This window comes from Lacerta agilis, chromosome 17 (genome assembly GCF_009819535.1).
Source record: "Lacerta agilis isolate rLacAgi1 chromosome 17, rLacAgi1.pri, whole genome shotgun sequence".
NCBI lineage: Eukaryota > Metazoa > Chordata > Lepidosauria > Squamata > Lacertidae > Lacerta > Lacerta agilis.
In genome coordinates, this window is record NC_046328.1 from 30,741,027 (window position 1) to 30,768,763 (window position 27,737).

At 50.7% G+C, this 27,737-nt stretch overlaps 1 protein-coding gene and 1 non-coding gene across 2 annotated transcripts; one reads left to right on the forward strand and one right to left on the reverse strand.

The window, feature by feature from the left end:
- On the reverse strand, window positions 1-27,300 carry RUSC1 (RUN and SH3 domain containing 1). The gene is made up of 11 exons (XM_033136223.1): window positions 27,155-27,300; window positions 18,680-20,390; window positions 13,526-14,083; window positions 10,114-10,212; window positions 7,460-7,536; window positions 5,851-6,025; window positions 4,062-4,167; window positions 3,242-3,288; window positions 1,714-2,587; window positions 846-977; window positions 1-335 (listed from the first exon to the last, which is right to left on the reverse strand). The coding sequence occupies exons 2-11, from the start codon at window positions 20,298-20,300 to the stop codon at window positions 167-169; spliced, it is 3,858 nt and encodes a 1,285-aa protein (XP_032992114.1). The 5' UTR covers window positions 20,301-20,390; window positions 27,155-27,300; the 3' UTR covers window positions 1-166.
- On the forward strand, window positions 22,167-22,240 carry TRNAI-GAU. The gene has a single exon. It is a non-coding gene; the product is annotated as a tRNA-Ile (tRNA).
- Window positions 27,301-27,737: the final 437 nt, after the last annotated feature.

Below are 27,737 nucleotides of genomic sequence, written 5' to 3' on the forward strand. Positions count from 1 at the left end.
GGGGGTAGGCACCCTCAGCTTCTTAGTGTCCATGTCAAATTTGTTGAAATTCCTTCAGCGGTGCATTTATAAAGTGTGTTTGTGTGTAGGCAGGAGTGGGGTGATCCTTTGGTGTGCCCCACTTCCCCCCCACGACAGCCGCAGCCTTGCCATCTCCCTGCGCAGTTCACAGGATGAGAGAGGTGTAGCCGACGGGGACTAGGCCTCGGCGGTCTCCGTGGCAACACTGGATCCAGTCTTCGTCCACCGTGTCCAGGACCCGCAAGACGTCGCCTTTGCGGAAGCTGAGGTGGTCGTCCCTGCCCCCGGCGTGGTCGCAGAGAGCGTGAACGGCCCTGGGTGGAGTCAGAGGGACGACACAGACTGAGTGGGGGGGCAACACAGGCCGAAAACGCAAGACGGGTCTCCTTTCAAAGTGCGCATCCCTTAGGGGAAGGGGCAGGAAACATCTCCATTGCATGCAGAAGGTCTAATCCCCAATGGCACCTCCGGATAGGCCTCGGATATCCCCTGCCTGAAATGTCACTGCCAGCCCGTATGCTCGAACCCACGACCCTGAGATCAAGAGTCTCATGCTCTACCATGCCAAAGTCGTTGCAGAAGTACTAAGAAATGTTTAGGAAAGGAAAGGAAATTCCTAAGGAGGACACATCTCCCTCTTCTGAGCCCAAGGAGTACCGAGCATGCTCAGTGGCCACAGAATATGGACTGAGAGGGGGACTGATGGAAAACCCAGAGCGGGAGGGGTAATAGAGTGGCGGGCCTGAAACCCCCCCCCCCAAGCAGAAGCACTTCACGCTGCAACACTTTGTTGCAGCCCTGGGCACGGAGAGAGGATGGCTCACCTGTATGGCTGTTGTGGGCTTGGTGGGACGTCTTCCCATGATTCCTCTGGCCAGCTCTTCTCGGCCGGTGCCCCCTTCATCACCAGAGCCAGGATGTTCATGGTGGGCGGCAACCAGCTCGATGGGCGCCTGCTTGGATAGGAAAGAGAATATACTTGACCCATGAGAAAAACCCACTTTTTTGCCATTGGGGGTGCCATTTTAATTACAGAGACATTTAGGAAATACTGCCTGAAAGTTTGGCACTTGGTTGGAGTATTAGGCAGGGGACAGTCCTAACTCTGAGTCTGGAAGGCTTGGGTTCGAATCCCGGTTTTTCAGACAGAGCAGTGTCTTTGTCCCTTCCGGCAAACCAGGAGTTCGCTGGGAAAAAGGGAGAACCATGCTATCTTCAGGGCACAAGACTGTACTTACTTGGCTAATTCTGATTGCTGGCAATGACCAAGTTCACAAGCGGGAGATGGCGAGAATAACTTGCCGTATATATTTCCTAGGGAGCCGCTACTTCTGACCAGATCGTTTTAAACTCAGGGGCATAGAAGCTTTTTCCAGCCTGAGGGCCACATTCCCTTGTGAGGGCAACCTTCCGGGGGCCACATGAAAGTGGTGGGTGGGGCCAGAGGCAAAAGTGGGTGGAGAGACTAATGTAAATATTTCCTTTGTACAGGAGCTTAGTTCCCAAGGGATCGGAGTCCCAATTTCACCCAAGTGAAAATGCTCAAGGAGGGTGGGAAGCAGTGGTGGTGAGGGGTGTGCCCTGGAAGAAGGGGTGTGGGCTGAGGGATACTTCCAAGGGCCACATAGAGAGGCTCAGAGGGCCGCATTTGGCTGGCTGGCTTCAGGTTCCCGACCTTGGCCGTCCACTTACCTGGATTTCGACAGGTGAGAATCGGCCTCGTTGGCGCATCCTGGAGCGGCTGCTCCGAAGAGCCACCCTAGCCAGTTTCCCTTTGCAGTTCCAGCGCCCTCAAGCTTTTCGGCTGCCTCCTGGGCGTCAGGCAAGCAGGTCGCCTCTGGCTTCTCCGCAGCTTCCCCTACGGGTGAGCTGCCTTCCTCGCAGGCAGGGGTTGCCTCCCTTGGGCTCTCCAGTGAGCTGCTTCCTCTGGGGCTGGGCGCTTGAGGGAGCACGTCGGGGCTCACGCTAGCTTCTCCAGCCCCGCTGCGGGCCGCCTCCACAGCTTCTCCCAGAGCCGCCCTCAGCTTGGTCCAGTGGGTGTGAGCGAAGCCCTCCTGCTTCGGGGGGTTGCCATAGACCCCTGAGGCCCGGCTCAGCTGCTCCCACCAGCTCTGCTGCTTCTCTCCGCTCTCCTGGCAGCTCCCTTCAGCACCCGCCTCCGCCTCTGGGGCTCCCTCGACGCCTCGGAAGGTGTGGCTCAGCCGGTCGCCCCACCGCAGGAGTCTCTGGTGCAAAGGCGGCCCGGCCTGGGGCTCGTGGAGCGGGCTGGATTGGGCCACGGGCCCTTCCGCCAGGCCGGCGATAGGAAGCAGGCGTTTGGGCAAAGCAACTCTGCTTCCCCCGCGAGCCTTCTGGGAACCGGCAAGCAGCTCGGTCGGTGGGGTGGGACGCCGGGGTGGCGGCCTGACGTCGAGGGGCAGGTGCTGGTGCTCAAAGAGGAGGTCCAGCTGGAAGGTCAGCATGGAGAGTGGTTGGAGCAGCAGGAGGAGCTCGTCGGCCCAGCGGCGGCAGAAGCCTTGGCTGAGTACCAGGAAGGCGGTGGGCAAGTACAGCGCCGAGATCAGCTCTGTGGGGTCGGGAGACGGCATGAACAGGTCAGAAATGCATACTTCTAGGTCTGTCTCAACCACGTTGTTGGACTACAACTCCCATCATCCCCGGCTACCAGGACCAGTGGTCAGGGATGATGGGAGCTGTAGTCCAACAGCAGCTGGGGACCCCAGTTTGAGAAAGGCTGGCAATGCAGGGGGTTGGACTAGATGACTCTTAGGGTCCCTTCCAAATGTACAATTCTGTGATTTTTCAGGAGCACGGGGTGAGGGAGAAAGCGGAGGGTGTGACACCAGGGAGTAGAATTAAGCTTCCATTTTCACTTTTTAAAACAACCAACACCAAGTTTCTAATCCTTGTGTATTAAAAAACAAACAAGTGAACCTAAAAAAATTACAGATATAAATAAAAACCAGCATTCCCTCTCCCTGCAGTTTCAAATATATAAAAAGTTTATATTAAAATACATGCCTGGGTTGAGATTCCTGCATTGCAGGGGGTTGGGCTTGATGACCCTTGGGTCCCTTCCAACTCTATGATTCTACGGTAGGCGTACTTAAACTGAAAAAAGGGTTTTAGCAGGCACTGAAAAGATTAATGCACAGGCACTTGCCTGATATCAGTGCGTCGTGGAGGTGCTAATAAAAAATGTGGGGTGCTCCAAGTTTACCTGAGTTCCGCTGCAGGTTGGCAAACCACTGTTCCAACTGCTTCATGCTATGGAGGAACAGGACAAGATGGAGGGTTTTAACATCAAACGTAGGAATGCAGAAAGCTGCTTTGTACAGTCAGACCTTTGGGTCTACCTGGCTCAACACTGACTGGCAGCAGCTCTCCAGGGTTTTGGGTAGGGACCCTTCCCCCCAGGGAGGTTGCAAAGGTTGAAGCTGAGACCTTTGGGCATGCAAAGGAAATGCTCTCTCACGGTGCTATGGGCCTTGGCCCTAAAAAGCAAGCAAGGCCCTAGTCCTCATGGATTTGAATAAAGGGCTGGTTTAAGTTGCCTTGCAGGACTAATCTGCTTGCTGGACAAATCCAGAGGCGGTTAAATATAAATGAAGGATCGACTCTGGAATGTTTCATTGGAATTACCTGGATTAATTAAGGAATGCAACACAATGTGAGATCATCATTTCCCGAACTTCAGAGCATGGGAAGTCAACCAAAGATTTATAATTTGGCATAAAATTTGGACTGTTTGATTGCATTATAATTTGGAGTGTTTTCAATGTGCTTTTATTGGATTGTTAAAATGGAAAACTTAATAAATACTATTCTAAAAAGAAGAAAGAAAAATATTCCAGTTGCTTTGCACCGTTTGATATCCTTGGTCAGTATTGTCCACACTGACTGGCAGCAAGCTCTCCAGGGTTTCAGGCAGGGGACATTCCCAGCCCGACCTGGAGATGCCATTGGGGATCGAACCGGGAACCTCCTGCATGTAAGGCAGATGAGCTACAGCTCCCCCACCCCCAATGTCCTCTACTCACTTCAAGAGGCCCAGGATGAAAGCGTGGAAGCGCTGCTGGTTGCTGCGAAGTGGAGCCAAGCGTGATACCCGCCAGTACAAGGCATTCAGCGACCGAGCGTGGGGGCCTGGGCAAGAAGCACATAGAGAAACACCAGCGGGTGCCTTTACTTAGTGCAGGGATCACCAAACGCCAGGTGTTTCGGGACTACAACTCCCATCATCCCTGACCACTGGTTCTGTTAGCTAGGGATGGTGGGAGTTGTAGTGACAAAACATCTGGAGAGCCAGACTTGGGGATGCCTGACTTAGTGCCACATCCCAGCTCCCCACCCCTGCCCCCAAAACACCCACGGGAATGAATGAACAAGCCACGACAGCCCCAAATACGAGAGTTCACAAAATCCTTATGGACCAGGAGTGCACCTAGCCAGAAAGAGCCTGCCTCAATCTCCCATTTCTATTATTTCGCTGGCTCTCGAAGACGCAGCCTGTTTAGACAAGCACACACACATACACGCCCAATCTCCCGACATGAACCTCCTGCTTTCACTGTTTTAATTGAGGGCGCTTCGTTCTATTTATTTAAAAGCATTTCTCCACCGCTTGACGTCTCGAAAAACATCTAAGCGGTGTGCAGCTTGAATGAAACAAACGCACGACACAGCGTGGAAACAAGAATGCCACCCGAAAAAACCAGGAAAGCAGCTGTATAAAAACACACAAAAAATAAATGAATAAGGAAATAAAACATAAATTTCGGAAGATTCAAATGTGTACAAAGAGTAAGCTTTATTGTCCTTAAGGCTGCTTAGGTGGGGTGGTTGAACTTCAGCGTGCAACATCACTTTTCATCCCATCCTCTGGGCCAGAAGAACCCATTCATTCATTCATTCGTTCATTCATTCATCCATTCATTCATTCATTCATTTCTATGCTGCTTTTCACTCCCATGAGTCACAAACCGGATCACAAACAAGATATAACAATAGCATAATAGAGCATCACAATTACAACATAAATCGTCTAGAACAGGGTTGGCCAACTCCCAAGAGACTGCGATCTACTCACAGAGTTAAAAACTGCCAGTGATCTACCCCCTTTTGGGGGGTTCAGGTCAAAGTTGTTGAGCTTCTTTTAGGAAGGAGGAAGGCCCATTTTTAGGGGTTCAGGTCAAAGAAGTTGAGCTTGTTTGATGGAGGAGGAAAGCCCCGCTTTCTGGGGGTACAAAGGGGAGCCAAAGTTGTTGAGCTTCTTTGGGGGGAGCCAGTGATCTACCAGAAGACGTCCAGTGATCTACTGGTAGATCACAATCTACCTGTTGGACGTGCCTGGTCTAGAACAATTAACAAATCATCTGTAAAACAATAGCCCAGTTGGTTAGAGCGTGGTGCTGATAATGGCAAGGTTGCAGGTCCAATCCCCATAAGGGGCAGCTGCATATTCCTGCATTGCAGGGGGTTGGACTAGATGATCCTCAGGGTCCCTTCCACCTCTACGATTCTACATATCAGCAATAAAAACAACCACCTTCTATAAATTGCTAAATGAAAGAACTGAAAAGATAAGCTAAACGGCACAACCACAGCAAAAGATTCAGAAAGCACTACTATAGCACACACAAAACAATATTAGCAACATTAGAGAACTAACAACCAACCAATTATGCAAAATAATCAGATTTATCCTACTGGCTTTAACCAGGAAGCTCTGCAAAATGTGGCCTTTTGGGGTGCAGAATCAAGATTTTTAAAAAGAAAAGCTACCACCTAACAAACCCACCTCCTGCCCACCTGACACCTCCTCCCTACCTGGCTTGGCTGAGGCTTCCACAACGCTCCACGGGGAACTTGGTCTCTGGCCCGTGATGACATCTTTCTGAAAGGGTTTCAGGCCGTCTCCCACCAGCGCTCGCAGGGCAGGGCACAGAGTGGTCAGGACCACATAGCCGATGTCTGGGCTGAGGCGGCTGTCGCCCAGCTGGGTCTGCGCAGGAGGAAAACAGCTGGGCGTCAGCTACTGAGAGAGCCAGTGTGGTGTAGTGGTTAAGAGTGGTAAACTCGTAATCTGGGGAACCGGGTTCGTGTCTCCACTCCTCCACATGCAGCTGCTGGGTGACCTTGGGCTAGTCACACTTCTCTGAAGTCTCTCAGCCCCGCTCACCTCACAGAGTGTTTGTTGTGGGAGAGGAAGGGAAAGAAGAATGTTAGCCGCTTTGAGACTCCTTCAGGTAGTGAAAAGCAGGATATCAAATCCAAACTCTTCTTCTTCTTCTACTGGCAGGCTGGGGAGAGAAGACAACCAACGCCGCCATCCTCCCCTTGCTAATTGGTAATTAGCGCTTTCTTATTAGCCACCCTGCATACACCCGACCCCCAACACCCACTTTTGTATCTCTGTGTCAGTGTGGCATAGTGGTTAGAGCGCCAGGGACCAGGTGTCATGAACTGGTTGGGGCGCGGATGAATGGTGGGGGGAACCAGCTAGGGAAACCCCAGGGGAAGAAGGCTCAGAGCCCGGGGGGTGGTGGTGGGACAACGATGAGTGGTCAGAAGGAGAACAGGAGGTGTTGGAAACTGAAGAGGCAACAGGGCTTAGTGAGCGGGAAGAGTCTGTGGCAGAGAGAAGCCCAGAATCAGAGGCAGAAGCTGAAGCAGGGGTGGAGGCAGACCAAGGAGCAGAGAGGGTGTTGCTTCACGGGGGCAAGACCTGCTGGAGATGATGCTGTCCACGTTAGGCCTGACACCCCTATGTAGATTGTGTTTTTGCTAATACAGGGTTGACTCCAACTTGCAAGGCATGATTTACTGCTGACTCGCTCCTGACACCGGGGTTCAAATCCCAACTCTGCTGCCAGCTCACCTTGGGGCAGTCGCTGCCTCTTAGCCTACCTCACAGGGTTGTTGTGGGGGTGAATTGAAGGTGGGGGGGGGAGAACCACTATGCCACTTTGAACTCCTCAGAGGAAGGTGGGGTATAAATGCAGGGTGTGTGTCTCTCCCCCTGCAGAATCTGAACCCGCAACCAGCCGCAAGGCTAAATTAGGGTGTTGGCGGAGAAGCAAGAGCCCTATCTATGCTGCCATTAGCTTCTTGGAGGAAAGGGGGGGGTATAAATTTAGTGGAAGCTGGTTTGTTAGGGCAAATGGGGCAGCGGCCGACCAACGCTCGGTCTGGGTTCAGCCAGCCCCCACCTTCCTGCCCTCTTCTCTTAAAGCCAGTCCAAGGGGTGGCCCCTGCTGTCAGCTTCCTCCTCTGCAGTCTCAGTGTTGCCCTTATAGAAATCAGCTGGGGGAAGGAGGAGAAGGATGGGGGGAACGAACAAGGACCGGGGACTGCCCATCATTGGGTCTGGTGTCGCCTGGGCTCCCTGCCTTTCGCCCCACCACCCGCAATGGGGCACCATAACGTCAAAACAAACCTTCTGGACGAGGTTCCGTGCCGTGCTGAAATGGGCGACGATCTTGTCCACGGAGGCACTGACTGCCACAAGCAAAGCTGGGGGAAAGTCAAGAGAAGAGAGAGGATTACGGGGGGTGGGGGGCATATTGCTTGCGCTTCGGGGACTGCCGTCCAGAAGTCCTTTCTGGTTATGATTTGGGCTTATGGTGGTATCAGGGCAGTTGTGTGTGATCATGCTTTGAACGCTGCTTGCGCCTGTGAATAACATCAGGGCAGACTGCCCGCTTCTCTTCCAATTACAGTGGTACCTCGGTTTTCGAACGTCTCCGTTGACGAACATTTCGGTTTCTGAACGCCGTAAACCCGGAAGAAAATACTTCTGTTTTTTTTTTCAAATGCGCCTTAGAAGTCGAACTGAAAACACAGCTTCCGTATTCAGTTTTCCGTATTGAGGCTCCCGTACTGAGTTTTCGGTTTTCGAGCGTTTCGGAACTTGAACAGCCTTCTGGAACGGATTACGTTCAAAAACAGAGGTACCACTACAGTATACACACGTCATAGCTTCCTGCTGAAATGCTAGCACCATCCGGTAGTCTTGCCTGGCGCCTCCATTACATATCTTTAGGTGCCAGGCAAAAATGTTCCTCTATAGCCAGGCCTTTGGTTGATTAAATGGTCGGTTTGCTTTTATCGTGTATTTTGTGTTCTCGTTTTGTATTTTTATGTCGTGAACTGCCCTGTGGTCTTTGGATGAAGGCTGGTATACACATTAAAAATGTTTAGGGGTACTCTCATTTTCCTGCTCATATTGAAATACTGGCCCTCAATGAGGCCAAACCTAGATTCACAAAATGTTTAGGGGTGTGCGTACCCCTGTATCCCCCCAGAAAAAACACTGCATTTAATTAATCATAATCATCATCATCTGAGCTAAACATTCAAAGTGCTACACAAATCAGTTGTGCCTTGTACGCCTCCAGCAACTCCTGCAGCCAAGCTGGCGCCAAACGTATTGCTCTGCTTTCCTTTGGATCACATCAGCGAGGCGGAAAGAGGGCCCTAGGCCCTCCATGCACACTGCCCAGGCTTCCACCCCAGAAAGGTCACTTCGGTGCCGCTAACGCAGCAAAAAACAACACGGGGTGCAGCAGTTATGATTTCCCAGACTCTGCAGCCACAGCAGGTGCTGCGATTCTCCATCGGTTTGACGTCACCCCCAGAGGCACATTCCTTTGTCTCTCGAGACAGACAGATGCCAGCAACAAAACGTTCAAAGCGCTATTATACCACTTTAAGCAGCCGCGGCTTCACCCAAGGAATCCTGGGAACTGTAGTTTGCAGGGCCGTCTTAAAGGGATCGGCCGCCCTGGCGCGAGGATCCCTCGGCGCCCCCGGTGGGCCGCCTCTCCGCCCACCTCCCTCCCGCGCTGGCCGCCCCTCGGGAGGGGGGGTGGGCAAGCGGGGGGTGAGGGGCGTGGCGCTGCAAGCCGCCCGCCCTCCGGAGCCCCAGCTGGAGCGCTGGGAAGGGCGCGCAAAGCCTTGCGCCGCTCCAGCGCCACGCCCCTCATCCCCCGAGGGGCAGCCAGCGCGGAAGGGAGGTGGGTGAGCGGGGGATGAGGGGCATGGCGCTGGAGCGGCGCGGGGCTTTGCGTGCCCTTCCCTGCGCTCCAGCTGGGGCTCCGGAGGGCAGCCAGCATGCAGCTCGTCCGCCGGTGCACGAGCGCCCGCCGCCCACCCATGGGGGCGGGCGTGGGTTGGGGAGGGGGCGCCTGCTATGCCGGCGGGCTCGCGGGGGCGCCCCTGGGGGGCCTGGCGCCCTGGTGCACTGTGGCACCCAGCCCCTATGATGAGATGGCCCTGGTAGTTTGTTATGGGTGCTGAAAGTTGTGAGGAGGCCCCCTTCCCCCCCCTCCCAGAGCGACAAATCCCAGAGTTTCCTGGGGAAAGGAATTGATTATTAAACAACTTGTAGCTCTATGAGGGGAAAGGGGGGTGGTCTCCTAACCACTCTCAGCGCCTTTAACAAACAGTATCCCCCAGAATTCTTTGGGGGAAGCCATGGCTATTTAAAGTGGTATTGCTGTGCTTTGAATGTATAGTGCGAATGGGGCCTCACTTTCTTTCTCTCTTAAATGAAAGCTGGGGATCTGGAAGTTAAGTTTCATATGTTTGCCCACCCCCCCCCTCCGTGGGTGCCCATGGGGGTACAGATGGAAAAGGAGGTGGCAGGCCCTCCCTGTCTCTTTTTCTTTTCAAATCTTCCTGGGGGTTTCCTGTGAACACGACACGTTTCCATGGAAATCCTCATCTCTTTGGCCGCGCTTCAAGGTTTTCAAGAATTAAAGGTGCCAGGAGAGACATGGGTCGCCATGGGAACGAACAAGGCCTGGATAGGAGTTGGGAAGAGTTCCCAGATACTGAAGGTGTTTGGGTGGCTCTATGCATCTCTCTCCCTGTGTTTCCCCCTCCTTCCTCTCCTAACATGTCCCCCACCCCAAACTGTAAAGTTGAAGGCTTTTGTCTAATTTGTTAACACCATGAGGCTAGACGTTTCCTAGCACGTCACAAGTAGTAAGCTCAGTATTGCCAACAATGAAAATAATAATTAATAACCAACCGTGATCAACAATTATTGATTTTATATACCAGTGTGTGTGTGTTTTAAGATTGTACCTTTCTTTTGTTCTCGAAGTTGGGCAACGATTCGATCACCATCGGCCCCCCACAGATGGCTGGTATTTGGGACCCCGCCAAAGGACTGGGAATGTCTGACTGGAAGAAGATGGGACAGAAAGAAGGGAAGTCAACATATGGAGAACAAGAGGTTATCTAGCTTCTCTGGATCCCAGGATTTTTATTTATTTATTCCAGTTATTAGCCAAGCCCTCACAAAGTGAAACGAAAAAAAGGAATCTTTTTTTAAAACACACACACACACACACACACACACACAAACACAGAGTATGAAGTGTTGAGCAGATTCAGACCATTGTGGCCTGAATTAGATCACCTAAATAATAATAATAATAATAATAATAATAATAATAATAATAATAATAATAATAATTTATTTGTACCCTGCCCATCTGGCTGGGTTCCCCAAGCCACTCTGGGCAGCTCCCAATAGAATATTAAAAACATGGTAAGACATCAAACATTAAAAACTTCCCTTTAGGAAAGGGAAAGTCCTGGATCTCAGCCGAGATGAAGATCCTGTGCCCCTCCAGGTATTGTTGGGATCCACCTCCTATCAGCCCCAGTCAGGATGGTCAGAGATGATATACATCTGGGACCGTTCAACTGGTGCAACATGAGACTCTCAGTCTCAAGAACATGAGCTGAAGCCCCATGCTGGGCAAAAGATTCCTGCATTGCAGGGGATGGGAGTGTATATCCCTTGTAGTCCCTTCCAACTCTATGATTCTATAGACCAAGGGACCTTTCCATAATGGAACAGCCTCAGAACACCCATGAAATTCCAGGTTGGTGCTTGCAGACTAGACCTGGCACTCAGATGTTGGGGAGCAAGGGGGTTGCTTCTACATATGATTTGAGAGATTGTGTTTTGGCATGACAACATGGAGGGATCCACTTTACTCAGGCAGATGTGTCCCCCCGCTCTCGTCCCTCTTCCTTTCCAACACATCTCCCTGCTCCCCCAATAAAGCAAGATACCTAGATCCTTTCGCCACCAGGCCCTTGTGGAATGCCACTTAAAACCAGAGCTTAGAAAGGGTTTTATGATTATTATTAAACGAACTCGTTCCAGTTCATGATGTCCACACACACACACACACACACAGGAACTACATCCCTGTTCAGGTTTATCCTTTTACAAAACAAACTAGTTCAGTTCTCAGTTCGAGTCCATCCAAGTTATCCACGTGAAAAAGAGAGGTGGGGGAATCAACATTCAGAATGTGGCAAGCTGCTGCGCTATGATATAGAAAATACTTTAAAAGATGAAGAAAACATCAACACACACACACACACACACAGCAGAATGGGAATGGTTTCATTTAGTTTTCCAAACAATTATGATGTTTCAGCTTAAAGGGCCAAAGGGTGTAAACAGTAAATAATAATAATAATAATAATAATAATAATAATAATAATAATAATAATCCACACATGGAAGGGAATGAACTTGAAGGTGAACTAGAAATAATTCTAAGTTGTACCCCAAATTGAATTGAATTCACTCAGCAACTGTGGGAACTCCTTTCAGGTGTAGGTCAGAGATTTGTGGGCTAATTTGGTGAACTTACACTGAACTAGTTACTCTGAACTAGTTGGTTCCAATCTCTGCTTGAAACAGCCTCTCCTTCTGCCTGTCAGTCATGCCATTAAGTTTTTGAAGCTGGTTATATGTGCTTAAGTCAGGAATATAGGAAGCTGCCTTATGCCAAGGGCGCCAAAGTCCGTCTTGTCCAGTATAGTCTGATCCATTGGTCAAGCAGTGGTTACAGGCTAGGACCTGAGAGACGGGAGTTCAAATCCCCACTCAGCTATGAAGCTCACTGGGTGACCTTTGGCCAAGTGCCACCTCTCAGCCTCACCTCCCTCAAAGGGTTGTTGTGAGGATAAAATGAGGAAGGGAGAAACCATGTATGCCAGCTTGGGCTCCTTGGAGGGATATAAATAAAATTAGAAAACAATACCATCTCAGAATAAAAGAAGCCATGAAAATGCAATGAAAAATCAATGGGAACACTGAATGTGGAAACCCCTGATCTGATCAACTGCTAGATTAAGCGTTCCACCCCTAGATATGTAATATCTTAATTTCTGTACTTTCTACACCAGCAAATGGCTTCCTTCCTTCCTGTTTGGCTCAGATTCCCACATGTTGAAAATCTCGTTTCATTTTAAAAACAAACCCGCAAACGTCCAGTCCTCATGGCATACATTATGTGTGTGTGTGTGTGCGCGCGTGCGCGCGCCGATGAAACTGTGCCAGTATTTTCCTGGCAAGTCAGCCTTCAAGGTGTATATCCTGACTTAGGCAACCAGTCTGGACTGGAGATGATCAGAAACACGCGACTATTAGCCTCCTCTCAGGGTGGTTAATATTTTTTTTTTTAGCACAGGTAAGGGAAACCTCCAGATGTTGCTGGACTACAGCTCCCATCATCCCTGGCCACTGTTTACACTGGCTGGGGCTGATGGGAGCTGGAGTCCAACCAAGTTATTTGTCAAAAGCACTTTTTACCCAGCTCTTCAGCCCACAAACACCTCCCAGAGCAGATTGCAGTGATCAATAATAAGAGAGTCTAGAGTGCATTGGTTCCCAATGTGGGCGGTACCACCTCCTGGGGGCAGTGCGATTACATGTGGGGTGGGTGCTAAGAGGGAAGAGGGCGATGTAAATGACGATCAGATTTCGAAAAGCTGTTATCACTGGATGAAGTTGATCTATTTAGTTGCATTAATTAATCTAAAGACCGAGACCAACTTGAACAGGGGCTACGTTCTGGACCCCCATGCAGGTCACCGGGGCCACCCCGCCCTGTTCTGCCCTCCGCCCTGTTCCACCCCTTTTTGTGATGTTTTCAGGGCACTTATGGGTTCAGCATAATGCGCAATGCTGCACATATCAGACACCCATAAAACAGTCACTGCCTGCAAATAGTTTTCATTGGATTCTGAATGAAAGTGCAATTGGTTGTTACTGTTTTGAATTTCACTGTGTTATTATCCCCCTTAGCGGGCCGTGCAAACCACAGTTCTGCGTAATGCTTTTTAGAGAGGGGGGGCCACTGGAGCTGAGTTTATAGAACCGAGGGGCCGGTGGCACAAAAAACATTGAGAACCACTGGTCTAGAGGACCTCAAGTCCCCCATCCAGTTGCACACACCTGGTGCCAAAGGGCAGGAGTAGCCGTACCCACAAGAAGCTGATTGGACAAGGCCAGAACGGCAACTCGCACAGAGTTGCAACGGGCAGCCTCTGTCTCTGTGCAGGCAGCTGCTTTGCCCTCGCAGCCTCCAACCAAATTTCTCAAGGAGGCACACAGTTTGGGGAACAGGTGACTTAGGCAGGGGGAAGCAGAAGGGGGGGGGAAATGAGGGGAGAGGCGGCTTACGTTGCTTGGGATCTCCCGGCTCTTTGGCTTCCATACTGCCCCAGGGCACTCTCCTGAGCCCTGCTCCAGCCTGGCTGTCAAGGGGGGCGCGGCGGGCTCCAAACGGCCGCTCGGGCACCTGGCGGGGTGGGAAAGCTAAGGCGGGGAAGGTGCGGCTGCGGGGGAAGAGGGGTGAGAACAGCACAGCCAGGTCAGGGCTCTCCAGGAAAGGCAGGACACTCCTGGCAGGCGGGGAGTAGGCCCCGATGGGGGAGAGGCGGATAGGGAGCAGCTCCTCGGGCGAGAGAGTGCCCAAGACCTGCCCCTGCCGCCCGGCCAGGAGGCAGACCTCCTCGCAGGACAAGGTCTTGAGCCTGGGGCAGAAGGCCGGGGCAGGAGGGGCAGGGGAGGTCAGCTCCACATTCTCTAAGCCGGGGCAGAGTGAGGGGTTTAGGGATGCCGGGCCGTCCACCACAGAGAAATGGACCAGGAGAGGTGGGTAGGGCAGATTCTGAGGCCTGGAAGAACGGGCAAGGAGAGTGTCAGCTGCAGGCCAGAGCGAGGGCAAGGGGGCCAGAAGCCAGTGCAGAGCGAGGGAAGGGTGGATGGGGGATGGAAGCAAGTGAGGTTGACAAACCAGTGAGAAATGCATGGAAGCCAGACAAAAAGCCAGACCAGCGTGATTGATTGATTGACATAGGAAGCGGGACGGGTGTGTGGGAGGGGAAGCCAGAAAGAGGTTTTGGGTGGGGGGTCAAGAGCAAGGAAGGAGAGGAAGAGGAGAGAATACGAAACAAAACAAAACAAAACAAAAAGTTATTTCCAGAAGTCACACAGCAGACAAAGAACAAACATAATGGTCATGAGACACGCAACACAAAACACAATCCCAACGCAAAAACAACCAACCTTGTGTACCGGGCTTGGAAGACCCGAATTTTTATAACACTTGTTTGGAAGCCGTGTGCCGTCAGCTGGGAAACGCAGGACCCTAATCTGGAGGTGGGGGACTCTGGCCCCACTCACTCCATACATGAGATACCGTTTTAAGCATTCATGGTGCTGCCACCGCCCCCCGCCCCCCCAGGATTCTGGGAGATAAACGTTCATTAAGGGTGCTGGGAGATGTCAGGAGGCCCCTGTTCCCCTCCCAGAACTACGATTCCCAAAGCGGTTTTAATAGCCAAGCCCTTTTCACGGGGGAATTGTAGCTCTGGGAGGGGAACGGAGGGTCACCCTAATAACTCTCATCACCCTTAATAAATGACAGCTCCCAGAATCATTTGGGAGAAGCCATGACTCTTTCTAGTGCTTCAAATGCATGGTGTGAATATGGCCTTGGACGACTTCTGTTTGTTACTTGGCTCCCAGCTCCCATTTTCCCTGACTGACCACTGGCCTTGCTGGCTGGGGCGGAGGAGGGTTGGGAGACCGACAATGTCTTGAGGGTCACCAGCTTGCCCTGTCTGGCGTAAGAGAAACCCTCGGGCATCCAGAAGAGACAATCTGCCCCTGCTTATGTTTGGATACAACTGCACCCCGTTTTGAATTAAGACGGCAGAACAGAATCTTTCAAAACTGCACTGATTTTAACCACGGATGTCAAAACTGTGCTGGTTGTTTGTTTGTTTGTTTGTTTATTAACCGAGCAATTCCAGGTATGGGGCTGCTAATGCTTTCTAATCTTACTTAATTTATTTAACAAAATGTATAGACTACTTGCTTGTAGTGAAGCCTCTCAGTGGTTTACGAGAAGGTCCCATGTTCTCAACCCCCAGCGTCTTCAGGTAGGATTGGGGAAATACCCCCCTGCCCAAAGCCCCGGTGTGCTGCTGTCAGTCAGTGCTGGCATTACTAAGGTAGATGGAGCAGTGGTTTGATCTATATAAGGTAGCTTCTCCAGGTGAAGCTGGCAGTAGACACTGTCTGAAACTCGGGGGGGGGGGCGTAGCTCAATGGTAAAGCATCTGCTTTGCAAATAGAAGGTCCCTGGTTCGATTTCCAGCATCTCAGGTAGGGCTGGAAAGCCTGCAGAGCAGCTGCAGCTGCTGCTGCCAGTCAGTGTAGACAGTACTGAGCTAGATGGACCAGTGGTCTAACTCAGCAGAATGCAAGTTTCTATGTTCCAAAGCCCCCAATCTGAAACAGAAACTTCCCCGCCCTGAAATGTAGCCAAGTTTGGCTTGAAGTCTCGCAAAGTAATCCACATTACTCACACAAACCTTAATCCCCGGAAAACCCTGAAGTCCAGAGTCTAAAATTTCCTAACCGCACCGCTGCCACGATGACGCGGGCCGCTGAAGCTACATTACCTTAAAACAAACAAACAAACGATTCTCTCCGAACCAGGAAAGGGCAGCTGATTATAGCTCTTGCCCTGTTTTAGGGATGGCGGGAGAGCGGAAAGGGGCTTTTACACGAGGATCCAGCTTGCTTCCGGGGAAAGAGAAAGAAAGGGAAAGTACTGCAAAGGTTGTCAGCCGAGGAAGCCAAATGCAAAGTGATTACCTTCTTCCTGCTTCCTCCTGCTAACACAAGTGCATGAGTGTGTGTTGTTGAGGGAGGCAGGCAGCAGGGGGCGGGAGAAGCTCCCCCAGCTCCGACTGACAACCATGTTAACCAATCAGAGCAACTCCTTTTGGTTATTTCTTAATTTTAGGCCAGGTAGCCAGATTCAAGGTGTGCCTTAGAGGCTAGCGAGAGAGAGAGAGAGAGAGAGAGAGAGAGAGAGAGAGAGAGAGAGAGGTGCTGGGGTGGCGCTAATTTCTTCATTCTATTAAAGCAAAACAAGAAACCAACTAAAAACTCACAATAGCAGAGCAGAGATGGAAGTGGAGCATGTGTGTCTGCCAGACGCCGACAAAAGCACAAGGTGTCCCTGGAAATGTGCTAATGTTTGTGCAAAAAACAAGGCTGCATCTGTGCCGTGCAGTTTGAAGGAAACCTGGGAGCTGTCGTTTGTTAAGGGTGCTAGGAATTGCAAGATTCTTTGGAGGCGAAGTCATCCGCTTTAACTGTGCTTTGGGTGAATTGAATGCACACAGCCAGAGTATACACTTGTTCATTTGTATACCTCGATTACTTGGGCGCATAGGTGGAGCTGCATTCCTGCTTTGAAACTACCTTAAGCACTCCAGGAAAAATGAAGAGCACATTGTTATAGGTTTGTGGGGGTGGGGGTTCAGTCTGGATAATTACCCATGGGTCCGTACTGTGAGATTATAATTTATAAGAAGACACCTGCTGATCTGGTCAGACAAGTTTCTTTGTAAGATCATTATCTTAAAAATAGCTTCTAATGGCCTGTTAAGTGCTGCTATTTACATGTCCAAAGAGGTTGCCCTGTTGCCACGGAGACAAATGGATGGCCTTTCCCTCACTTCCCCAGGCTGGATGGGGAACAATAGGCCAAATTAGGCTGGGAGTGGGGTTGGCTGATACTGGAAGGTACTGATCTTGCTCTGTGTTGGGGCCCATAGTTGTGGCTTGGGAATTTAATGGAGTGGGGAGATCTAATGGAGTGTTAATGCTGTGAGCACTGTGTTTCGATGGGGACTCCACACTCTGCTTCCATTCTTTATCCTAGCTTTCCGTTTAGGAGAATATACATAGCGGTTGTGAGGGAAACACCCCATTTCACCCTCACAAAAATCCTGTGAGGTAATTTAGGCAGAGAGTGTGAGCAAGAGACACAGAGAGAAAGAGTGACTGGCCCAAGGTCACCCGCTGTGCCTCACAGGAAGAGTGGAGGATTTGAAACCACACCATACATTTAAAGTACTAATATATCACTTTAACAGTCATGGCTTCCCCCCAAAGAATCCTGGGAATTGTAGTCCGTTAAGGGTGCTGAGAGTTGTTAGGAGAGTCCCCTGCCAGAGCTACAATTCCCAAAGTGAAACACATGCAGATATGAAGTCTGAGGAGAACAAGCACCCACCCTCCCACCCCGAAGATATATTCCCCCTCTTAGTCAAACAGATCTTTTACAATCCCCATATCACACACACAGGGAGCCATAGGGTTATATGGTATTTGGTAGGCTAAGGCTTGTTGGCTGGTGTTTTGGGGAGGGAAGAGGTTGAAAGGCACATCAATTTCCATTTCCTGACGGAGCTCTCTTTCATAGGAACCACAAATGTGTTTTAACCCGTTCCTTCTTGCCTCCATTAGCTGCCCCCTGGGCCACATCTACACAATACATGCAAAAACCACCTGAGGGCGGTATACAAATTTAATAAGTAAAATAATAATAAAACTGCAAGGATATTTCCAAAGCAAAGCAGGGTCTGGTGTGATTTCAAACTAGATTTGGGGGTGGGGGTAGTGGCCTGCGTGTTGAGATTCCTGCATTGCAGGGGGTTGGACTATATACAATCCTTAGGGTCCTTCCCAACTCTGCAGTCCTATGATTCACTTTAAACAGTGATGTCTTCCCGCAAAGAATACCCTGGGAACTGTAGTTTTTCTGATGCGCTGGGAGTCATTCGGAGGCCCTCGTTCCACTCACAGAGCCACAGTTCCCAGGGTGATTTACCAAGTGTTGCAACCCCTCTTCCCAGGGAACTCTGAGAACTGCAACTCTGGGAGGGAAATTGGGGGTCTCCGAACAACTCTTAGCACCCCTAACAAGCTACGTTCTCCAATATTGCTTTGGGGAATGCAGCAATTGTGTAAAGTGGTGTAAAATGACTTTAAATGTAAGTTACAGGCAGGTAGCCGTGTTGGTCTGCCATAGTCAAAACAAAATAAAAAATAAAAACATTCCTTCCAGTAGCACCTTAGAGACCAACTAAGTTTGTTCTTGGTATGAGCTTTCGTGTGCATGCACACTTCTTCAGATACACTGAAACGGAAGTCACCAGACCCTTAAACCTGTAGACGACTGTTAATGACTGCAAATCGTTTTTCCACACCTATCAGCTGATCACCCATTCCCACCACCCTTCTGAGTAATACCCCTCCCCACTCCCTCACTATATTTAAGGGTCTGGTGACTTCCGTTTCAGTGTATCTGAAGAAGTGTACATGCACACGAAAGCTCATACCAAGAACAAACTTAGTTGGTCTCTAAGGTGCTACTGGAAGGAATTTTTTATTTTGTTTTGTTTTAAATGTAAGGTACACTCTCCAAAATCTGAGCCTCCACATTAGGGGAGATCACCTGAGCCTTACCCTCCACAAAACTCCTCTCTCCTCTCTCCTCCTTCCCTGGCATCCAGGGGTCCCTCCTCCCATTGGATGGGCCGTCAGAGCTTCGATCAGACCCCTTCACCTCCATCCTTCCGTCCTCTCCTTCTTCAAAGCCTCCCTCCACAATGGGCTGCAGTCCGGGGCGGGATTTCCTCCTCCGGGGCGGGATTTCCTTCGGGGGCCTGAAGGGCCCGTTTGGTGGTGGCTCCACGACAACCTCTAGCGGAGCGCTCCCATCGGGGACCCCCTTCCCGGCATCCACTTGCCATGGGGTTTGGGTGCCCGTCTTCACGGGTGCCTGGGCCTTCTGCTTCCGGCAGCGCAATTCCTTGAAAGTGGTCACCCCTCTTTGGCCGGCGGGGTTGGCTGGCGGCTCTGAGGGTGGAGTCGGGGGCCCGGGAGTCTCCCGGCAAGGGGCCACGCCACACGTCAGCTCATTTGACGGCGGCAGCTCGGTGTCAGGGGAGAAGACAATCAGCCAGTCGCTCTGGTCCTTCCTCGTCTGAGGTGGGGGCCCCACCAATGTTGCGGCCTTCTTCCTTTTCTGCGCCAACTCGTGGAAGGAAGTGATGTTCTTCCTGCTGTCCTGCGGGTCGCCGTGGCAGGGCGGCAGGTCTGCCAGGGCCATCACAGGCTTCCCTGCTTCGCCTCGCCTCAACCCCTGAAGCCCCCTCTTCGTTCTGGGGGGCACCGGCGGAGGGCAGCTCGAAACACGAGGCCTCGCCGGAGCAGCCTGGTTCGAGTTGACATCCACTAGGTCCGAGAAGAGCTTTCCGGGGTCTGCTTCCCGGCCCGGGAGGGCATTACAGTTTGAATCCAGCTCCGGGCTGATTTTGGGGGCTGGCACGGCAGGGGGAGCCCTGAAGGGTCGGGTCGGGGGCGGTACAGGCAGGGGAGCCCTGCAAGAATCAGCGAGGGGCGACTTGACCGGGCTTTCCCCACACGGAGAAGACATGTCAGGCGTGGACTCCAGCGAGCTACCGCTGCACAAGCTGTCGGGACTGTCCCAGACACGGGACGGGCGAGGCTCACCGATCTGGACATTGAGATTCAAGCTTTCGTCTTTGCGGTCAGCCAGGGGGAGGATGCCACGAGCATCTTCCAAGGGGACAATGTTGGGCTGGTTCTCGGGACTCTTCGGCTCCTCGGCAGGAAATTCTCTGCAGTACACAGAAACCGGGCTCTCGTCCAGGCTGATATCCGAGGAGCTGCTAACAGATGAGGAGCCCAGCTCCGACGGGGAACCTGCCTCCTCTTCTTCCTCTTCTTCTTCTTCATCCTCCTCCTCTTCCTCGCGTTTCAGAGCCAGGCAGTTGGGCGAGAGAGGCTGACCCTGGAGGCCTCGCTTGAGATCCGAATGCAGCGTGTGGCCGTCGCAGCAGCGGCAGGGCAGGGACGGGTTGTTGGAGTTGGCGTCTACCAGCTCGCGGGTGTTGCCGCCGTGACTGCGGCAATCCTGGCAACCCATCCGGTCTCTCGGGGGCACCAACGTGTTGGCATCCTCTTGGAGCTCCGGGTGGCGCGACAGGTGGAGACCCAAGGAGACATGCTGCAGGTGGACGTGGTTCAGGTTACAGATCAGGCCCTTTTTCGGAGACTGCATGGTCCCGGAACGCGAGAGAGGGAAACGGGCGGCGCTCAAGTTCGTCGGCTCTGCCTGGATGTCACCCGCCAGGGTGCCCTGGGAAGTTCCCTGTGAAAGGCAAAGCCAGCTTCTGAGTGTAGGCAAAATTCGGGAAACAGGAAAATAAGGAGAGCACATAATCATAACAGGGTTTAGGTTTATCTTAGGCCACATCTGCATGGTGCATTTGAAAGGAGTATTATACTACTTTAAACAGTCATGGCTTCTCCCAGAGGATCCTGGGGACTGTAGTTTGTGAAGGGTGCAGAGCAATGTTAGCAGACCCTTATTCCCTTCACAAAGCTATAGTTCCGACTCCCCTGGGAAGAAAGGTTGGCCGTTGAACTACTCTGTAAGTTGTAGCTCTGTGAGGGGAACAGGGGTGGGGGCGGGTCTCCTAACAACTCTCTGCACCCTTAACAAACTACACTTCCCAGAATTCTTTGAGGGAAGCCATGATTCTTTATAGTGGTACTATACTGTTTTAAATGTACAGTGCAAATGGGGCCATATAGAATTGTCTATCTGATTATTATTATTATTGTTATTATTATTTCAATTTGTTGCTCACCCTTCACCATAAGGCTCTAGGGCAAGTTAGGTGGGTTCTCTCATATGTATATCTCTCACCTGTCAAGGGTACTTGTTTCTCACAGGCATCTGGCTGGCCACTGTTGAGAACAGGATGACAGACTAGATGGGCCTTTGGCCTGTTCTAGCAGGCTATTATGATACTCTAATTGTAGGGTAAAGAGGTGTATCTTCAGCATACAATGGAAACTACAACATGAAGGTGGCTGGTGGGGAGGAAATTCCATGGCTGGTTGGGGGGAGCCACGGCTGTTTAAAGTGGTATGGTGCTGGTTTAAATGTGTAGTGCAGATGGTGCCAAACTCATAGAGGGCTGAAGAGACCGTCGGGAGTATCGAGGGACACATTGCCACAGTCAGCTTATGGAACCCTCTGCCACAAGATGTGATGGCACTAAGTTTTTTTTTTTAAATAAGGTTTTTAAAATAAACAGGGTTTTAAAAATAAGCCAAGGTGACAGAACAGCCACAAACGTGATACCAATCATAGAAATGGAAGGGGCCCTGAGGATCATCTAAGTCCAACCGCCTGCAATGCAGGAATAAAAAGCTGCCCCATACAGGAATCAAACCTGCAACCTTGGAATTATCAGCAGCATGCTCATAACCAGCTGAGCTATCTAGGCTGTGTGAGAAGATGGGTCTATCAATGGGTATTAGGCGTGGCAGAAAAATGGAACGTCCAGGTGACAGGGAAAACAAAGGCAGGGTTTGTGAGCTTCCTGCAGGCATGTGGTTGCCCACAGTGAGAACAGGATGCTGAACTGGATGGGAATGTGGCCTGATCCAGAAGAGCTCTTCTTGTATCCTTTTGTTGCAGAGATGGGGAACTTGTGGCCCTCCAGATGATGTGGGGGTCGCAGCTCCCATCGTCCCTGACCATTGGTTAGAGTCCAACAACAACATCTGGATGGCCTCAACTTCCCCATTTCTGTTTTGTTGTAACGAAACAGAGACGAGTCTGTTAGAAGATAAATGCACAGGAACCAGAACAGCATCGCCCTGTAGATCACAAATGGTTTTCAAGAGCTCCTTCCTCTCTCCCAGAGAATTCTGGGAAGTGTAGTTTGTTTTCTGAGAGGCAAATATCTTAACAGAGCATTCTCAGTGCTTCCCAGGGACTGAGGAGGGGCACTTACACACAATTGCCAAAACAGGAAAAAAACCTCACTTCCCCACAGAAAGGGACAGAAAGAGCATAAAATGTGCACACTCTGTTCTGTAGATGCAGTTCAAATTTCAAAACAAAAATTCAGCCTGGATGGCTCAGTTGGTTAGAGCGTGGTGCTGATAACGCCAAGGTTGCAGGTTCGATCCCTGTATGGGGCAGCTGCATTGCAGGGGGTTGGGCTAGATGACCCTTGGGGTACCTTCCAACCCTACAATTCTATGATTCTATGGCCCACAAGGATTAAAACAGTCTCCCAACTTCCAAATTTCTGGCCAATGAGCATGAAGGCACTGGAATGAAGCCGGACTGCCCTCCTGGATCTGATCGAGGCTGTCTTTCCGTTTCCAAAAGCAGCCCCTGGGAAGCCCACAAACTGGGCATGAAAACAACAGCCTTCCCTTGCAACTGGTATTCAGAGGGAGGCGTAAGAAGCGGCCTCATTATGATCAATATTGTCTACACTGACTGGCAATATTGTCTACACTGACTGGCAGCGGCTCTCCAGGGTTTCAGGGTCTCTCTCCCAGCAGCCCTACCTGGGGAATTGAACCTGAGACTTTCTGCATACAAAGCAGAGCTATGTGCCTCCCCCCCCCCCCGAGACCTGATTGACACTTAACAATGCTTGATGGACCAAGCCCTGTTGTTCCCTGTTGGATTGGACCAATAGGCTGCCTAGTCCAACACCGTATCTCCAATCGTGGCCAATCAGATGCCTCTAAAAGGCTCCCTGGCAGAACGTGATGGAAACAGCCCACTCTGGTCTCTAAATATGAATATTCTGTTTCCCTGTTGTGGCTAAGAGATGTCAATATGATTTTTTTAAAAATAAATAAATAAAAATAAAGTCTATGTGCTTTCAAAGCCAGCACTCCAGGAAACTGTATTGGGAGGGAGGGGGGCAAACGACCACTTCTAGACAGACTGAGCCCAGGTCCCTTGCTGCACGGCAGACGATAGAAAGGATGGAGGATAAACATTCGTCCTCTCCTTCTCATCGTACGTTAACCATCAATAATTCAGAAAGAGAAATTAAGTTCTCATGACAACGGGGGCTGTCACATGGCGGGGTGTGCCCCCTCCCCTCTATTCCCCTTCCCCATCCTTCACCATCCCCTGCCTTCTATATCATAAAACTCTCCTGCAGAAAGGAAAAGGGAGAGTGTTTTTTTAAACAAAACAAAAGCAAAACACCAGATGCTCAAGGACAATGCAGGACTGTCTCTGCAGAAGCGGCAAGAAGAAGATCAAAACATGCACATTTCACATCCAAACTGGATGCCGTCCTGGAGAGGTTTGGCTCGCCAGCAGCATCACATCTCTTGCTCAATAGGCGAGTGGACAAAGAAGGAAGATAGCTCAAGGTTGGTGCAGGGAGATTTCTCACCTCCGAGTTATTGCCAGTTTCAAAAAGAGAGGTGTAATTGTTTCTGCTTGTCCAGAACCTCTTTCTCTCTCATTCCAGTGCTGCATGAGGTCTGCATGGGCCTGAAGGCACTCTGTGTAAGTTCAGAGGCACTCTTTACCAAGGGAGTTAAAAAAAAAAACAGATGCTGGGGTCAAATGCCAGTCAATTCTGGATCAGATCTGACCTTTTTCTGGGAATGGGGGAGACAGCTGTAGGTTAAATCATAGATTTCCAAGGAAGCCTAAAGTCCATCTCCCTTAACCCTATCCCTGATAGGTGGCTGTCCACTCTCAACTTGGGGGGAAAACGTGTGTGTAAGTGGTCTTTATATATAATCTTGGCAGGTTGAATAGTAATTGTGACTCGATGGAAAATAGCCCCAAATCTTACACTAGATGCTTAGCACCACTCACTCTGGAATATGGCAATAATGGAGAAAATTACACATAATTTGAGATTTGGGTAAAGACATAAACCTCCAGACACTTTTTATACGATTTTTAATACCATTTTCAGGACAACCCTCATCACAAGCCTGGTAAATTCTGGGTCCATATTTTTTTTTATCTAAACAGGGGTCAGCAAATGCCTTGCAATTCTGAAGCAGGGCATGATGGGAATATCTTGCCAAGTTATTTCACAGGCACCATCTAGAAGCATAGCTGTCAACTTTCCCCTTTTTTAAAAAGGGAAATTCCCTTATTCCGAATAGGATTCCTCGCAAGAAAAGGGAAAAGTTGACAGCTATGTCTAGAAGGCCATGGATATGGACAATGCTTTAGATGCTGTTTTGACTCCCAGCTCCCATCAGTCCCCAGCCACCATGGCTAATGGTGAGGGATGGTGGGATCTGTAAGCTACCGGCAACAACTAGAGGAGCACAGGATCCTCCTTTCTGATCTAAGATGGGCAGGGATTAGGGAGAGGATGCCAGGGAAACATTTGACTTATTTCCAGTTGGTATACAGCAGAGCCACACGAGATATTTAAAGCGCATCCAACACACCTTTAAAGCACATGGCTCCCCACAAGGAATTATGGGAACTGTAGTTTGTTAAGGGGTGATATGATAGCCATGTTCAAATATATAAAAGGATGTCATATAGAGGAAGGTGAAAGGTTGTTTTCTGCTGCTCCAGAGAAGCGGACACGGGGCAATGGATTCAAACTACAAGAAAGAAGATTCCACCTAAACATTAGGAAGAACTTCCTGACAGTGAGAGCTGTTCGGCAGTGGAATTTGCTGCCAAGGAGTGTGGTGGAGTCTCCTTCTTTGGAGGTCTTTAAGCAGAGGCTTGACAGCCATCTGTCAGGAATGCTTTGATGGTGTTTCCTGCTTGGCAGGGGGTTGGACTGGATGGCCCTTGTGGTCTCTTCCAACTCTATGATTTTATGAAGGTCAGACCCTCCAAGTGACCCTGTTTTCCAGGAACAGTCCCGGTTTCCAATTTGATCCCAGAATGTCCTGCTTTTCTCTTAGGACGTCCCTATTTTCATTGGAGAAATGTTGGGGGGGGGAGGAGTTATGTGACCCCCTGAGCCAAGGAGATAACTAACTTTACAACCTTCAGAAAACATCTCAAGGCATCCCTGTGTAGGGAAGTTTCTCACTTTTTAATGTTTAATTCTGTTTTTATATAGGTTGGAAGCCGCCCAGAGTGGCTGGGGCAACCCAGTAAGATGCGCAAGGTATAAATAATAAAATTATTAGGACTATGGAATAGAATTTCCATCGGAGAAATGTTGTGGGGTATGTAAGGATATTGGAAATTGTAGCTCTATGGGGGGGCAAGGATAGTTTCTAGAAATTTGGGAGGGAAATCATGGCGATTTAAATATACAGTATGTTATGGATCTGCCCATAGTTCGCTCTTTCCTGAGGGGCTCAAGATGTGTCACAACGCAAGCAAATAAATAAAAACAGCAAAAGCAGGTGAGGTTTTTTTTTAAAAAAAAAACAAAAACGTTTCGAAAAGCCAGCAGCCTGTCCTAAATCAACCCAGAGGCCTGACGTACACTTGTGGGGGAGGCGTGGGCAGAGATAGAAAGCCATTGGCTACTTCCCTGCATCTGATGAAGTAGGTTTTTGCTTTTGGAGGGGCAGTGGGAGCACACAGGTGTATAAAATTAGTTTGAAAGGGAGACGCACAGATTTTCTTGGCCTTTTATCCGCTGCAAGAGACCAGCAACCCTTCTCAACCAGCCTCCTATCCCTGGAGAGCTGGTGCCAGCCAGTGTAGGCAGTATTGAGTTAGATACTCAGAAGAAGGCAACTTTCCATGCTCCCCATCCCACCCAGATTTACTACTCGTGGGGTGGCCTTGGGCAACATGTTCATGGTCTCTTAGCCCTAACCTACCATGCAGGGGTGTTGTAAGGATAAAAATGAGGCCAGGTCTCATGTATGCCTCTCCCCAGAGGACTGGGCCATAATTGGGAGGGGTAAAAGGATACAGAACGGCAGTGCCAAGATGGAATTTGTGCCAACTCCTGGCATCTGTTTTCAATCCAGGTTTAGACCAGAACAAGACAGACCATGTGGTCTCTGAGACAGTACAGAGTGCCTTTCCTCCGGAACCCGTGTACCCTGTCAGAGCATTGCACCACCCACCCAGTATTGTCTGCACGGATTGGCAGAGGCTCTCCAGCTACATGATTCTTTAGGGAAGCAAAGAGCACCCCACAGACTGGAGAGAGATGGAGTATCCCACAGCTAGAGAGAGAGAGAGACGTGAGGATCTGAGCGTCTCTGTACAAACCTAGACGCTGCCCATCCCATCCTCCAGCCATCACAGCCGCCAACGGCCCAGCCCTTCCTGCAGGAAGAAAACCAAATCACTGCAGTGGCTGCGTGGGGCTCATTGGGTGGGTGGGTGAGAGACCATCCTGTTAGCAATGCAAAGGGAGACAGCCAAAGTGTGTGTGCATTGTGTGTGTGGGGGTCACCTCCATGCCTACTGTGGTGGTAAACAAGTCAGGAAGAAAATGGGAAGGAGGGGGGGAACGACGGAGGGGCACAGCGCAGAAGCTGGGCTCAGTGGTGACCCCTTGTTGGGGTGGGGGTGGGATTTCCGCCGCCGCCCCTCCACCTCCCAGAAGCAAGAGGAAGAATCAAGGGTACCTTTTGAGCATCATCAGTACACATATTTCAATATGGGCAATTGTTACGGATTTGTTTGCATTGTACTGTACTGCAAATTGTTGGGAGAGTGTCTTGCAGGAAAGCATGTATTATCCACAGCGATAACTGCGAGGAAAGCTTTTGGGCAGGGAAAAATTTAAAAAAAGGGGGGGGACACGACAACCCTCCCTGTTGACTGGATTCAAGACATTTCCTGGATTTAATGGGAATCCTAAAGGGTGGGTCCCCTGCAGTTCAGGTGGGCACAGGTCTCCAAAACAGCCAGGGTGAGGTTTGTGTCCGTCCTCCCCCCCAGGTGGGATCGCATCCTATTATTGGGCACTGCGGGTTTCTGGAAAGGGAGGGGGCTTGAAGGATATAATATACAGCTCTCCCTGGTCATGGGATTCCCGCCCCCCCCCCACCGCCCCAAAACGTCCTCCCTCCCTCCCTCCTAGAGACATCCATCAACACATTTATGCTGACCGCCCCCCGCCCAACAGTGCCCATCCCAGCTGCGGCTACAGCGCTAAAGGCACTCACCTGCCGCCTCTCTGTGTCTCCTTAGAGTCTGCTGCAAGAATTGGTCCAGCCCCCAGTGCTATAACGCTGCGGCTTCGGGCAGCCTCCCTGGCTGAGCTCACCCCAGTCCGGGTAGGAGGAGCCAGCGTCCATCAGTGCCTCGCCTCGCCTCTCCGCCTTAACTCTTGTCGTGCCAACGGGCTTGGGCTGGAGGGTGGTATCCTTGGGAGGAGTCTCCAGAGGTCATCTGGCCCAACCCACCATGCTCAGTGCAGGCGTCTCGCAAGGTATGGATCTTGGGGGTACTTCTGGATCCTTTGCTGTCCCTCGAGGCTCAGGTAGCCGTGCCCTTATGTAGACAGGGATGGCCCCAACTACTGATGTCTATGCCGTGGGGTAACCTCTAGGTTAAGCAACTGCAACTTGTTATACGTAGGGCTGCCTCTGAAGACGGTTTGGAAACTTCAGCTGATGCAGAATTCAGCAGCCAGGTTGCTCACCGGGGCAAGGCGATGTGAGCATCTTGCACTGATCCTGGCCCGACTGCACTGGCTGCCAATTAGTTTCCGGGCCCAATTCAAAGCGCTCATTTTGACCTACAAAG